The sequence below is a fragment of the Rhinolophus sinicus genome, chromosome 10 (assembly GCF_057876585.1).
Source record: "Rhinolophus sinicus isolate RSI-liver-muscle chromosome 10, RSI-T2T, whole genome shotgun sequence".
Taxonomy (NCBI): domain Eukaryota; kingdom Metazoa; phylum Chordata; class Mammalia; order Chiroptera; family Rhinolophidae; genus Rhinolophus; species Rhinolophus sinicus.
In genome coordinates this window covers 4,534,897-4,549,374 of record NC_142510.1, presented here as the reverse complement: position 1 = coordinate 4,549,374, position 14,478 = coordinate 4,534,897, and the positions used below count along the sequence as shown (strand labels likewise).

Here is a 14,478-nt window from a genome sequence, read left to right as displayed (position 1 = left end):
CTTAGGGTTGTGTTAAAGAGCAAAGGAGAGAACATCAGTGACTCCCGATGAAGTGAGAATCACCCAACACGCACACACACACGCTGCATGCATACACACACGTGTACACACTCACACACATTCACGCGGGCACACGCCCAGCAAAAAGAAGTTTGATTGTCACTGTTCAGTTAACATCCTGGCTTTTCCTCTCCTGAGTGAAGGAGAGACTTGGGGGGAAAAGAACACAGGTGTTGGAAGGAGATTTCCATGTCGTGTGTGGCGTCTGATGTAAAACCTTTCCCCTCAGTACCCATGGTCTCCAGTAAAAATTCCCCTTCTTATCACTGCATTGGGGAGCTGGATTTATTTGTTTTCGGGAGAGGCTAATCTGTGCAAGCTGAACCCTATTTGTTTTAGCCATGAACTGAGAACAAGGGCTCCCTTACCTGACCTTAGTTCCGTTCTCATTCTGCCTCAAGCAGTTCATCTTTACAAAAAAAATTCCTGGTAATTCAGACTCTCTGCCAAAAATATCAGTAGGTCTCGATCCTGGATGTTTGTTGAAGGAAGAAAGTAATTGAAAAGAGGGTTGTTCCATAGAGACCCCTTCAGGATACACAAGAATGGCTTGCAATTAGCATCCTCATTCTTAATATAGAAATGGATTCTTCTAAAGTGCTGAAGTGTGCTTAAAAGCAGTTTATCAGTAGTTTACGCATTTTCTTTTTAACCTTTCCCCACACTGTTTGTTCACACTACCTGTGAGGAAGTTTTCCTGAGAGGGGAGCCCAGAGAGCAGCCCTTGCCCGAGGTATCACGTGTTACCAACGCGTCCTGGCGCTCTCCGGGAGCGAGAGCTCAGCTGGGGTGAGTGCTCACGTTTCCCCACATGGTAGTTGTATGGGCTTGAATAAATCACTCTTTCTCACTCTGTTTCAATATCTTAATAAGTTGAAAAACACTCTGTGTTTGTGGTTTGGAAGATGTCATATTGTTACAATGTCAATATACTAAAAGCGATCTCCGGTTCCTCCTGGCGTGGTCTCGACTGTGATTCGACGCCTGGGTGAAGGTGCTGTAAAAAAGTGTTGTTCTTGTTGTTCACCTTCCCCAATCCTGGAGATTCGCACACATGCACACACACACCATTTCTTTCTTTCTTTTTCCTTTTTTGCTGATGCTTTTAGTATCATATCTAAGACTCTGTTGCTAAATTCAAGCTCATCAAGATTTACTCCTATGTGTTTTATTCCAAGAGTTTTATGGTGTTTGCTCTTCTGTTGTCATTGGTCCATTTTATGTTCATTTTTATCTAAGGGGTAAGGTAGGTGTCCACTTTCATTCTCTATGAATGTCCAGTTGTCTCACCGCCAATTGTTAAAGCGACTCTTCTTTCCCCCACTGAATGCACTTGACACTCTTGTCAAAAATCAGACGGCCACACATGTAGAGGTGTATTTCGGGACATTCAGATTTATTCCGTTGGTCTATATGTCTGTCCTTGGGCCAGTCCCACACTGTTTTAATTACCATAGCTTTCTAGTAAGCTTTGAAATGGGGATGTATGAGTTCTCCAGCATTGTTCTTTTTCAAGGTTGTTTTGGTTATTCACGGATCCTTGTAATTCCATATGAATTTGAGGAATGGCTTTTCATTTCCTCTATAAAGGCCTTTGACATTTTGGTAGGCCATGAACACAGGATGTTGTCTTCTCATTTTTTTAGGTCTTCTTTAATTTCTTTCAGCAATATTTTACAGTTTTCAGTGTGCACGTCTTTTCCCTCCTTGGTGTAATTCATTTCCAGGAATTGTATTCTTTTAGATGCAATTGTAAATGGGATCGCTTTCTTAATTTTCCTTTTGAATTGTTCAGTGCAGATGCTTAGATACAATGTGTTTTCATCTTGTTCCTTGCAACTTTGCAGGATTTGTTTATTATCTTTAGTAGTTTTCTTATAGATTCTTTGGGATTTTCTATTTATAAGATCATGGCGTCTGTGAGCAGAGATAATTTTCTTTCTTCTTTTCCAATTTGGATGCCTTTTGCATTTTTTTATTGCCTAATTGCTCTGGCTAGAACTTCTAGCACGATGTTATATACCAGTGGTAAAAACAGGTATCCTTGATCTGGTTCCTGGTTTTAGAAGGAAAACTTTCAGTTGTCACCACTGAGTATGATGTTAGCTGTGGGTTTTTCATAAATACCTTTTGTTGAGTTGAGGAAGTTCCTCTCTATTCCTTATTTTCTGAGTGTTTTTTTCTTTTTATTATGAAAATGAAGTTGAATTTTGTCAAAAATGCCTTTCCTTTACATTTGAGATGGTTGTATGTTTTTCTCTTCATTCTGTTTATATGAGGCACTATATTGGTTGGTTTTCTTACGTTGAACCACCCTTGCATTTCTGGGATCAAATCCCACTTGGCTGTGGTGTATCATCTTTTTAATGTGCTCTTCGATTCTACTTACTGGCATTTGTTGACTTAAAACAGTATTTTTAATAAAAGTCAAGTCGTCAAAAATTTCATTGTAACCATATTGTAATGGACGGAAGTCCACTCTCTCCTGCCTAAATGTAACTGACTTATCTTCCTAGTAAAAGCCCTAAATGTTTACTTTTTTAAATTAAATATACTGGGGTGACATTGGTTAATGACCTAAGTTTCAGGTGTACAATTCTATGACACATCCTCTGTATGCTGTACTGTGTCCTCACCACCCAAAGTCTAGTCTCCTTCCTTCAGCGTATATTTGACCCCCTTTACCTTCTCCATCCTTCCCCTCTGGTGACCACCACACTGTTTAAATGTTTACTTTAGTGATATGTTTGCTGTATAGAGGGTAGCTTAGTTAAAGCTGATATGTCACATCCTTAAATGTGCACGTGTGTGTGCGCGCACACACGTGTGTGTACATGTGTGCATATGTGTGCACATGTGTGTATGTGTGTGCGCATGTGCATACATGTGTGTACATGTGCATACATGTGTGTGCATGTATGTGGGTGTGTACATGTGTGTGTGGGTGTGTACATCTGTGTATGTGTGTGGGTGTGTACATGTGCGTACGTGCGTGTACATGTGTGTGGGTGTGTACATGTGTGTGCATTGTGTGGGTGTGTGTAGTCGAGGCAATAGACGGTAGCGTAATCGTCTGCGCTGGGCTTCGGAGTCACAAGCAGCTGCCCTGAGCGCCCAGCTCCATCCCACACCGCCTGTGGGAGCCTGGACAGTGTCTTAGCTGCACTGAGCTTCAGTTTTATCACAGTGATGATTTCATCTCTAGCTCTCGGAGCTTGTTAAGGAAAAAGCAGATGAGACACTGTGTAAAAACACTTAGCACAGTGCCTAGCACAAAACACAAAGGCTCAATAAATAGAGCAATTTGCTTGTCGGGATTATTTAACTATAACAAATTACAAGTATATTTTGTTCGTGCATTGCCCCCCCCCCCCCGCCAATATTTGTTAGGAGAAATTGTTCGATTGACCTGAGCCCGAGGTGGCGGATGTGGTTGCATCTACGCAGCCATTTGTACTGTGAAAGCAATTCCACTGGACGCCTGGAAGTGTGTTCTCGATGAAGGCTGAGGGTGTTGACATCTCGTTCAGACCCTGGGCTCAGTGTCTCAGCACCTTGGTCTTGAGCTTGGCGGTGTTCTTAGCTCTTCAGCCTTATCAGTGCAGGGAGGGCGTCAGCCTCACCCGGCCTGGCCCCTGGATCGCCCTCCTAGGCCAAAGGGAGGGTGCAAGTCCTCCTTCCGCCACTAGGTGGCGGGTGGTTGTTCCCAGTAAGGAAGCTGTTGGAATAAATAATAATAATTTTAAAAAGCGTAATAATAATAAGGCCAGGTATTTGAGCCCCGGCCTAAAGTCACGGCCCAATGACAGCCAGCAGTAGAGGAACTGGTAATTCTACCTCTTCATGTCTCTCTTGTTTCTCAAGAAATTGTCCCTATGTTGAGGGTAGACTCACCTTTCATCATACACCCCACGTGAAAGAAAAAGTTACATCCAATTCCAGGAATCGTGCAGCAACGATAAAACTAGAGCACGCTCAACGACTCACTATGAGAAAGTTCGAAGTAAGGAAGGATTGCATCTGGCCAAGACCATGGTCTCAGGAATCAGACTGCCTCTGCTGAGCCCCAGAATGTGCCCCCGGTGACCTGCCAGCTGTGTGATCGTGGGCAAGGGACTCAGTCACTCTGTGCCTTCCTTCTCTTATCTGTTAAATGGTATAAGAATAAAAGCGAGCCCTGGGCTTTGGGAGGGCACACGAGACATGGATGGCGCTCAGAGCGTGTACCTGCCACGTGGGACGTGCTCAGTAAATAGGAGCCATTATTCATTTAGCCCACATTCATGAGACTTCCCAACAGGACCGCCCCAAAGCAGTGGTTGTGGGAATGAAATGCGATGACACTGGTCCAGTGCTCGGAACAGAGTCAGCTCTCAAATGAAGGTCTGGTATGAAAACATCCAGGGGAAAGGGTTTAGATGCAGAGGGGTGGGTGGGCAGCACAGACCTTTTTCTCCCTGCCCTTCACGACTCACGCTGCTCCAGAGAACCTTAAACATGGTCGGCAACAACCAGCCCCACCTTAGGGTGCTGGAAAAGCCTGCAAGGCCCAAGGCAAGGGCTTCCTCCCCGGATTTCAGGCACCCCCACTGGCTGCGTCAGATGCTGACCCTCACTCATGACCCAGGTGTCTTGACCCTTCAGGCACCGTGGACCCCTTGGCAGTCTGAGAAAGCCCACGGACTCCCCCTTACAGTGATGCTTTCACACACATAAAATGGACTACGTGGGATACAAGAAAAGCCTGTAACTTGATATAAACGCTGTGATTCTATAAGTGAAAAGTCACAGACCTCACTAACGCTACTGTCAGTTTTGTTTGTGTTCACCATTGACGGAAATGCTAAATTGAGGTGGAATTTAGTTCCCACTGATAGACACGCTTTCCCCATCCAGGGCACAGACTCCTGAATTCTGTCCGCAGATGTTTGGGGTCCGTGGGCCCCAGGGGAAGAACCTGGCCAGGACAGGTGGATGTCATTCCTACCCGCTTAGAAACGCTGACTGAGTAGATGAGATTTTATTGTTCATTTCAGGATAACAGCCGCTGTTATGCTCCTTGGAATCTAAGTGAATTGATTCAGAGCACATAGCTTACCACCTTTTCTTAATTATGAAATTGAGAAAAACTACAACTGCACCTTATGTTGAGGGAAAAATCCATTTAATTTGTATTGAATGGTATCAACAGCTAATTTTTTTTTTCTTTTTAACACCACAGTTCTACAGAAAGCAAATTGGTTTCGATGATCAATGGGAAGGAATCCTGTTTTCGGGCTTAATGAGAACAATTGGTCCTTTCCCTAAAAAGTTCTCATTTCACTCTTAGATTGATGTGCCTCTTATCAACAAGTTTGCAGGTGGTGCCACATTGCTTTTTATTTTTTTTTTTTTAAAATCCTTTTCTGAAAACTTTTAGTCCTGTGGATGTGTGTGTGTACACATGCATGCATATGTGTGCATTTAAAACTAAAGTAAACAAGTCCATACCTAACAGAGAAGCCTTTTGAGATTGTTTTCAGAAAGAAATCCCTAGAAGAGGTGGAGGATACAAGAGTTGAGAGAGAAAAAGAAGGCAGGCATGTCTTACTCCTGCCTCCCCTGAAACAAATGTGTTTCCTTTTGTGTCTTCCTTTGTCACGTCTGTTGTGGTGACTTTGTGCTATCAGGAAACCCCCTTAGGACATTTATCTCACTTTCAAGGATCTAAAAGATAAAAAACGTTCTAGAGTGTTCCTCTTTTAACTTTTTGCCGCCTCTGATTACCTATTGCTTCTTGAAGCAGAGCCCTGAATACAGTTAATTCCTGCTGTGTGTGAGGGACACCCCCAAAGCTGACTCTCTTCCTGAAAAGAATCCCTGTAGATCCAGTGACTTAGCTGAGTGAGGGCAGACAGGACCGACTGGTTATAAGGTTGGGCTATGGTCATTTCAACCCAAAACCAAGGCAGGAGGTCAATTCTAGGGAAAGAAAAAGGAAAGAACCACCCAGTCGGGTGAAGAATCCAGGCCTCTTCCCTTCAAGCATCCGCCTGTTGACGTCTTCCCGCGTTATTGTCCAGGGCGATCTCCACAGGGCAGGGAAGGCTTAGTTGGACTTAGACTAAGAAATTCAATGTGATTCTGGATGTTTGATTGACCTGTGTCTATGCCTGTGCGTATGGCTACCTGTTTGTCTCTTGAACTGTAGGAGTTTGATTCTGCGTGTCCGTGTGTTTATGTGTGTGTGCGTGGCAATGTTTTCACCTGGTGCGAACCCCAATGGCGTAGGTTACACGCCACGGTGGATGCCGCCTTCCGCTGGGCTCCAGGACTATGTGTGCTGCTTAACCAATGCCACCAGAGAGAATTCAGTCATTTCCAGATCCAGGAGCCCAACTCTCCCGACACTCCATCGACACAAGTAAAAGTGGGGAAGCTGAGTTAAAAGTCAGAGTTCTGGCAACAGAAATGTTCTTTTATTATCCTCCCAAGCAAGATTATGTAATGGAGTTGAATACAAACTTGGGATGGATGTTTTTTTAAAGATGAAACTGGAGGCGTTTTGTTGAGTGAATATAAACTGGACAAGTGTTGGAGATATGGATGGTCAAGGTGGATCGGTGCCTGGTCTGGGAGGGCCCTGAATGCCAGGTCAAGGCGAGTCGCCCTGGGGGAGCCATCAGTGGCTCTGGCCAAGGTGTGGCACAATGGGGGGGGCAGGTGTGCCATCCCCAGGCAGGTCCTGGAGTTGGCCATAGTCCCTGGGTCTTCCTCGTAGACCAATGTGGGCACATTCTAACAGGTACACTGGGAGGGGGGAAGGAGGTTCTTATGGAAGTGAAACTGAGTCAGCGTGAGCCCCGGCTCTCCACTGACTGCCCAGCTCCAGTCTCTGCTGCCCCTGTCGGGTTTTTGAATTGCCCATCCCTATGGGTTACTTTATCGGTTCACTTAACAAATGTTTATTAAGGGCTTGCCATGTTACCGGCTCTGTCCTAGACACCGGGGCTGGAGCAGTGAACAGAACCAACCAAGTGCCTGTCCTCCTGGAGTGTTCATTCCAGTTGGGAGGAAACACACAAGGCGTAAATTACATACTGCATTAGGTAGAAATAAGGGCTTAGGAGGAAAAATGATAACGCGCACAAAGGAGTTAGGAAGAGGGAGGCAGTTCAGAATGTTGGGGAGGGTGACCAGGGAAGGTGATGTTCGAGGTGAGACCTGAGGGTGTGAGGGGCAAGCGTGAGTCTAGAGAAGGAGAAGATTTAGCAGAGGAAACAGCAAGTTCAGAGCCCCTGAGCTGGCGGGCAGCCTGCCATGTTCAAGGGACGATGGGGAGACCTGCGTGGCAGGCGTGGAGTGAACGTGGGGGAGGTGAGGTCAGAGAGGCGACCGAGGTCAGGCTCTGGATTCTGGGAAGAGTGAGCTCTGGGGGCTTAGAAACAAGGCTGACATTCTCTAAACCACATCTGGACCTGCACTGACAAAATGAAGCCGTAGTTGTTGATAAATTTTGGAAAAGATGCTCAGAGCCAGCTGTGGGTTTTAATAACAAGAGCAAGCCGTAGCCGTGAGCTGGGCTCCCTGTTTCCCTTCCAGATGGTCTGGATTTAGGGCCCCTTAAAAGGCAGAAGCCAGTTGGTTGCAATCTCTGTTCACGTTCGGGGCTGAGGTCCGCATTCCAATGTCTGTACAGCTTTTCTCCCCAAAGAATGGACTCGCCATCGACCGTTGTTTGAATCCACCCGGCACTGAAAACCCAGAAGGGGTGAGCAAAAATAACAAAAACTCTGTTTTGAGGGAAATTATGAGACCCAGGCTCCCCTTCATCCTACCCTTGGTCTGTCTTCTGTTCACACACATCTGGATTTCAGAGGAAATAGAAGCCATATGTAACAGATGAATCAGACCTTGGACCCATCAGAGGGCTTTGCACAATCCATTGGATAGTTTTATTCTTTGGATCCCAATTTCTCTTCTTTCTTTCCTTTTGTTTCTCCTCCTTCTTCTCCCTGTTCTAAATATTCTTTTTATATGCAGAGGTAAAAAGGTTTTTTTTTGTTGTTGTTGCTGTTGTTTCAGTTTTTGGCCAACCAGGCACTTTGCCTGCAAAGACGGGGCACTGTTTCCCTCTTCTCATTGGTACCATTTGGCGTACCCTCCAAACTCAGTCCCCTCCCTTCCAAGGGGAAGACATTTCACCCCATCTTCTACCCTTCTAGGCCCACAGCTGCCAGAGTGCCCACAGCAAAGAGAACAGGTGGGGTCATTGTATTCATATATCCTTCTAGGAGGAGTTGGAATTTGTTAGATGTGGTTGTCGTCTGTACTTCGCTAATTGCCTCAAAAGGAATGTCACTTAGTGAGAGGCGGTTACATACTGTGTTTCCCCGAAAATAAGACCGAGTCAAACCATCAGCTCTAATGCGTCTTTTGGAGCAAAAATTAACATAAGACCTGGTCTTCTATTACATTATATTCTATAAGACCCGGTCTTAATATTATAGTAAAGTAAGACCGGGTCTTATATTAATTTTTGCTCCAAAAGACACATTAGAGCTGATGGTTCGGCTAGGTCTTATTTTCGGGGAAACCTGGTATAATTATCCCAGGGCTAGAACTCAGCCAGGATTTCCTCTTTCTTTAAAGTAATCTTATTGCAGGGGGTCTGTTGTCCCTTGGTCTTGGTCAGGGCCTTCTGGTCAACCTACACGGAGATTCTTCGCTGCCCAACTCAGAGTGAAGAAATGGCACCCGGAGCCCAACTGAAAAATGCATTTTCCAGCTTCCCATGCAGGTAGAGGCAGCCAGTGAGATGTGAGTGGAGGCGGGTGGGATTTTGGGAAATGGCTCTTGAACTTTTCCCCTTGCTGATATCCGGAGGCCAGACTTGTGGTGAGAATCCCAGAAGCTCTCTTGGACCATGAAGTGACCTTGAGGATGGAAACCATGAGATAAGGATGTTGGAATGAAAAAACATAGGATGAGTTTGGGTCTCTGAGGACCAAGGAGCTACACCTTGGGATGCCTTAATTCTTCTTTTAGTTGGACTTCCCAAACTTTAACTAACCATCTGTTAAAACGCAGGTTCTGATGTAGCAGGTCTGGGGTGGCCTGAGCTTCTGCAGTTCTCACATGATCCCAGATGAAATGCACATTAAAAACCCAGTTAAACTTGCATTTCAGGTAAACAACAAAGAAATGTCCAGTATAAAGGTGTTCTGAACATGACTGCATGGGCTGTACTTACGTTAAAACATGAGTGTAAGTCTGACCCACATGTTGCACCGGGAGCCAGAGGTGTGCTTCCTTTTACACGCAGCAAAAATGCATGTCAGCTGGGCCTTAGAGTTCATGGGGCTGCTGGGTTTCCAGGTTTTTTGTTGTTTTGGGGTTTTTTTTTAGTATTGGTGGCAAGGAAAAACATTCACTCAATCTAAGTAAGAAAAAAAGAAAAGTCAACAGAAAAGGTCCCTGGGAGCCTTTAGACTCCAGAGCAAGCTGCCCGGCAGGTCACCACAAGCAGCATCGGGGCCTCGGCGGCTGAGCGCAGAGAACTCTCTCCATCTCTCTCCCTGGGCTCAGTTTTGCCCCGTCTGTGCTTCTGTCTGTACCAGTGGCTGTTCTCCTCGCCATGAACCAGCTTCTCCATTCCCCCCCCTTCGCCCCCAGTTTCTGATCCTGTACACGTTCCGCTTGCCTGTAGTTTCCCCGCGATGCCAGCCCAGTGCTGGCTCCCCTGGAGCGTAGGGGGCAGCATAGAAGGCCCACGTGGCTCAGGGCATGGCCCCCGGACTCCCACGCTGGTGCCGCCGCTGTTGGTGCAGCAGTGGGGGACCCGTCATCTTTCCTGCAGACCTGCTTCCTTGTCTGCAAAGTGAGGACACAGTGGTACCCGCCTTGTAGGATCGCTGTGCACTTGAAATAAGCATGAAATACACCCATGCTGGCTGTTATTACAGCAGAGATTCTGACCTCGCGTTCCCACCGCCTCTGGGCCGCCCAGTTAAAACTCTCTGGAGGGGAAAGGTCTGGCTGGCTCAGCTCCGTCAGCTGCCGTCCAGCGGCTACGAGAGGGTTAACCGTGTCTTCAGGAAGAGAAGGTGAGGCCTGGGTGCTGTGACAAGGAGGCATGTCAGCCTGGGGACCAGCATCTCAGAGAGGTGACACTGAGCATCTTGAAGGGCGTGTCCAGGTGAGAAAGGCAGAAGGAAGACCTCTAAGCAAAAGGGACAGAAGGCTGAGTCCTTATGCCCTCCTGGAGTTTCGCTAGCCCAGCAGGAAAGATACGCGATGAGATGGGAGCAGCAGGAGACAGGATGGGCAGGTCAGCGGGCAAGACGACGGGCGAGGTTCTTTATGGGCACGTTCAGGGGTTTGGACTGTATTCTGTGTGCAGTGCCCCCAGCCTGGAGCCCGGGAGCCCCTCGCGGTCCCTCCTGCCCGGTCAGAGGTCTGGGACTTCATGGGGGGATTTTCCTGGTAAACCGTCTGCTGCGATGATTCAGGAGGCGTGAACATTCCCTCTCGGAGCCTCATTTTTCTCATCTGTAATATGGGCTGCTTTACAGAGTTGTGAGGATTAAATACGTTATTACATGGCAAGTACTTAGCATACAGCTTGTTCAGTAAATGCTAATTATTATTTCAATCATAATTTTAAAATTAATATAGGCATTTTTGGGGTCCTCTGAGTGGCCCACTTATAACCTGGCATTGCAGTGGGATTACCTTGCCCATATTTGCATTAATATTTACGATCCCTTTGGCACCAATTAGCTCGTCTTTCATTGTATTGTCATCCTACTGGGAAAAGCACAGAGGTGAGTTTGAGCCATAAAGGGTGGCTTTGTAGCAAGGGGGCTTCCAGTCGTGTCAGAGCGTGGTGTTCAAACAGAACTATCCTGACTTGTTCAGAGGAAGGAAAGTGATGGGAGAGAACTAAGCTGTCCTGGTACCAACCCACAAAGCAGAGTGTCCGTGAGAAAGCCTACATCACAGCAGCCAACCCGAGCCGTCAGCCCTCTGCCAGGGGCGCTTCAGGTTTGGCAAAACAACCTCACCCATCCCATTAAATTCATGTTAATTTGCTTTTTGTTGGTTCTAAAGTCTTACTTAAAAAAAATTATAATTGTGGCTTTATTGTTGAATAAGAGCTATTAGCATACAAAATTTATGCTGAGTTTTATGTTGGTGCATATTTAAACAGTGGTATAGTAAAAATAATGTAAGTCACTAGCAGGAGTTGGCAATTTTCGTATTGTTATTATTCACATTTGAGACAATTCCAGACGGCCAGGGGGGTGTTAACAGGCTTTAATTTGGGGAGTGGCGTGATTTTGTGTTTTAGAAAGTTCTGGCAGTGGGAGGATGGGTGGAAAGTGGGAGTGAGTTCTGTTGCCTCAGTAGCATATGTTGCTAGGAGAAACTAACAACCTTATGGCTGTAACAATACGTTCTCTTTTCTGGATCTCTGCATGGGAAATAGGGTAACCAGCAGTCTCGCTTTGCCTGGGACCAGAGCTGGCGTGCTGAGCACACAACCTGTACGGTCACACAGGGCCCCACGCTCAGAGGGACACCACGCTTGCTCTGCTGTCTCAGTCTTAAAATTCTTTCTTAGTAATTTTTGAACAAGAGCCCTGCACTTTCATTTGGCATCAGGTCCCACAAATTGCATAGTTGGCCCTTCATGGACTGAGGGTTTTCTCAGAATATGGGCTGTTCGGTGCTAGAACTGGGACGGTCCCAGGCAAACTGGGATGGTTGGTGACCCCAAATGGCACGCAGGGCCCAGGCGAGAAAGCAAGTAGAGGGCATCTGGTGGCTTAATGCCCAAGCCCCTGGTTCCTCCAAGGGGGCACCTGGCAGGATTTGCCGAAACCCCAGGCCTCAGGCTCACAGGCTGGGCAGGTTCCAGAGGAGCTGCTCGCCGCAGAGCTGCCTGGGGAAGCAGCTGGATCTCGTTTAGCACATGAGGCAGGAGTGGGCTGAGGAGAGACTGTGCGGCTCTTTGTAAATTGTTTTGATAAGTTGTTGTGATAGAGCAAATGGAAACAGTATCCGGACACGTCTCCTGGCCAGGCATGCTTTATCCAAAGCATGAGCCATTCACAGAAATCCCCCACCTATTCTGAGAAGGGGAACTTTCTGCTTCACGCGCAGCAAAAGCCCCAGCAAGATAAGCTCCTGGCACCTTCAGGGCCCCCTCCCACATGCTGCCTGGCTCCATTCTCCTGCTGCTTCCTCCCAGGGTGGATGAGGCGAGAAAGAGGACAAAAATCAATCCTTCAGCTCCCAGGGCCTGTCCTCTGGCTGGAGCCAGATTCAAGGAACCCAGAGGACAGAGATGCCAGGGTCCTGGGAAGAAACAGGTAGGAGAAGCCGCAGGCCAAATACTTCTCTGTCATTGCAGCCAAAATGCCTTGCCTTTCCTGAAAAGCAACTCACAGCCACTCCACGTGAACGAGAAAGAGCAGCCATCTTCGGAAGTCACAGTCTCCTAAACGGGGATGGGCTACGCGACGATTGGGGTGCTGGATGGAAACATTCAGATTTCTGTTTATCTTTGCATTTTTTTCTCATGCTTTTTAGTAGCTCTTTCTTGTATGTGCACGGTCATTTGGCGAGTATATTGTATAACATAATTTGTTTGTGATGGTTCTAATAATGGGGTGTCTGTTCATTTTCTTGGAGGGAGGTGTCCATGATCCAAACTGTTTGGAGACTGTTGGCTCAGGTACTTTATGCCTTTGGAGCCAAAAGAAGCTGTAAGTGTCTATGCAGGCTCTTTCCCCCTTCCCACAGCTCAGCACAGTATGTGCGCGGACTCTGCATGAGTCGTCGTGTGGGAGCAGTGAAGCCGCACACGATCTGATGCCAGAGACAGGGAGACACTTAGAAGGTGCTGACCACATACTTTGGAACAAAAGATTGAAGGTGCGATTGAAACGATGGGTCAGGAGTTGCTGGGTGGATACAGAGTGGGAAGGTATTTTAGGCAAAAGAGAGAGTTTGGGCCAAACCACGGAAAGAATAGTATTCAGTTTGTGGTTGAGAGAAGCAATCGAGAGGTGAGACTGGAGATGACGGCAGATGACTTAGCAAGGAGCGGAGAGAAGATACAGGAGGAAAGGCAGGTTGTTCCCAGTACAGTGCCTGGAATATAGTAAGTGCTCAATAAATATTTTTTGAATGCATGAACAAAGGGATGAATTACAGATAGCTTTGAATGCCAGGAGAAGGACATGAACTTTCACTGGCGGCAATGAGAAGGCACCATGAAAGCTCCAGTTACTGTTTCTTACCTTCGGCAGTTTTGAGAATGAGTGGGGTCTGCTCAGATCTTCACTTTGGAAGACAGGGCACAATATACGGTAAGCTGGGTACAGAGCTATGGAAGGCCCATGTCTACTCTGGGTGGCTTAAATTCTCTCGGTGGAGATGGAGGTTGAAGAAACACGCATGCGTAGAAAAATCAGTAACTACAGAGCTCTGAAGGGAAAACAGGAAAGCGTGAGAGCGAGTCATGGGGAGGGTTTCTGTGAAGGATCCCTGCTTCAGGGGATCGCTGAAGATTTAGAATCAGTTAGCCTGGTAAAGGCAGAGGAAAACAGCATTTCGGGCAGAGAGACAAGCTCATGCGTCGAGAGGGGCTTGCCAAATGGGAGAAAGTAAATAAAACAAAAAAACAGATGCGACTGGAGCATTGCGGGACGCGCGGTAGAAAGAAGCCTAAGGTGAGTCTGGAAATAGGGAGGGACCCGCTCTGGCCAGACCAGGAGGCCCCTGTTAAGGACGATTCTCATCCCAAGAGCTAAAAGGAGCCATGGGCAACCTACGCAGAGGAGTTTATATGTTTTTTAACAGGTCACATCCAAGTACATGGGTCCAGATGATTTGCACCTGGACAAAAGGCCTGCTTACCTTTCTTTCCTCAGAATAGTCACGATGTGCTTAGGTTTGCTGGTAATAGAACTCGGGAGTCAAAGCCCATTAACACTACGGATGAGTTTTCTTGCACTGAAGTGATCCAGAGGTCGGTGATGCCTGAGCTCACTCAGCAGCTCAACAGTTGCTTCTCTGTGATGCTCTTGGCCTTTCCTCATGGTCACAAATTGGCTGCCACAGCGCCGAACATCACATCCTTACCTGCCATGTGCAGAGAAGAAGAAGGCCTCCTTGTATCCACACACATACACGTTTTTTTTGTTTGTTTGTTTGTTTTTGTTTTTTTGTTTTTTGCCAGCAGTGGGTGTATTTCCCCAAATCCCTTAGATACCTTTGGGGTCTACGGCAACCAGATTTCCTCTTTATGGGGATTGGGTCACTGGCCATCCCCTAGGGAGACTGATAACGCAAGTAACCACTTTGTCTGTCTCTGTCATAGGAGGGAGTCTCTGCCAGAACAGAAGGGCCACTGAGCAGGCAAACCAG

The 14,478-nt window shown here is 46.9% G+C and overlaps 1 protein-coding gene across 1 annotated transcript in view; it reads left to right on the top strand.

Moving 5' to 3' along the window:
- Positions 1-12,242: 12,242 nt before the first annotated feature.
- The window catches only part of XYLT1 (xylosyltransferase 1), a 340,445-nt gene continuing 338,209 nt past the window's right edge, over positions 12,243-14,478 (top strand). Inside the window, exon 1 of the mRNA XM_074322544.2 lies at positions 12,243-12,416. Coding sequence (XP_074178645.2) covers positions 12,258-12,416 — 159 coding nt within the window. The 5' untranslated portion in view covers positions 12,243-12,257. The remainder of the gene's footprint in view (positions 12,417-14,478) is intronic.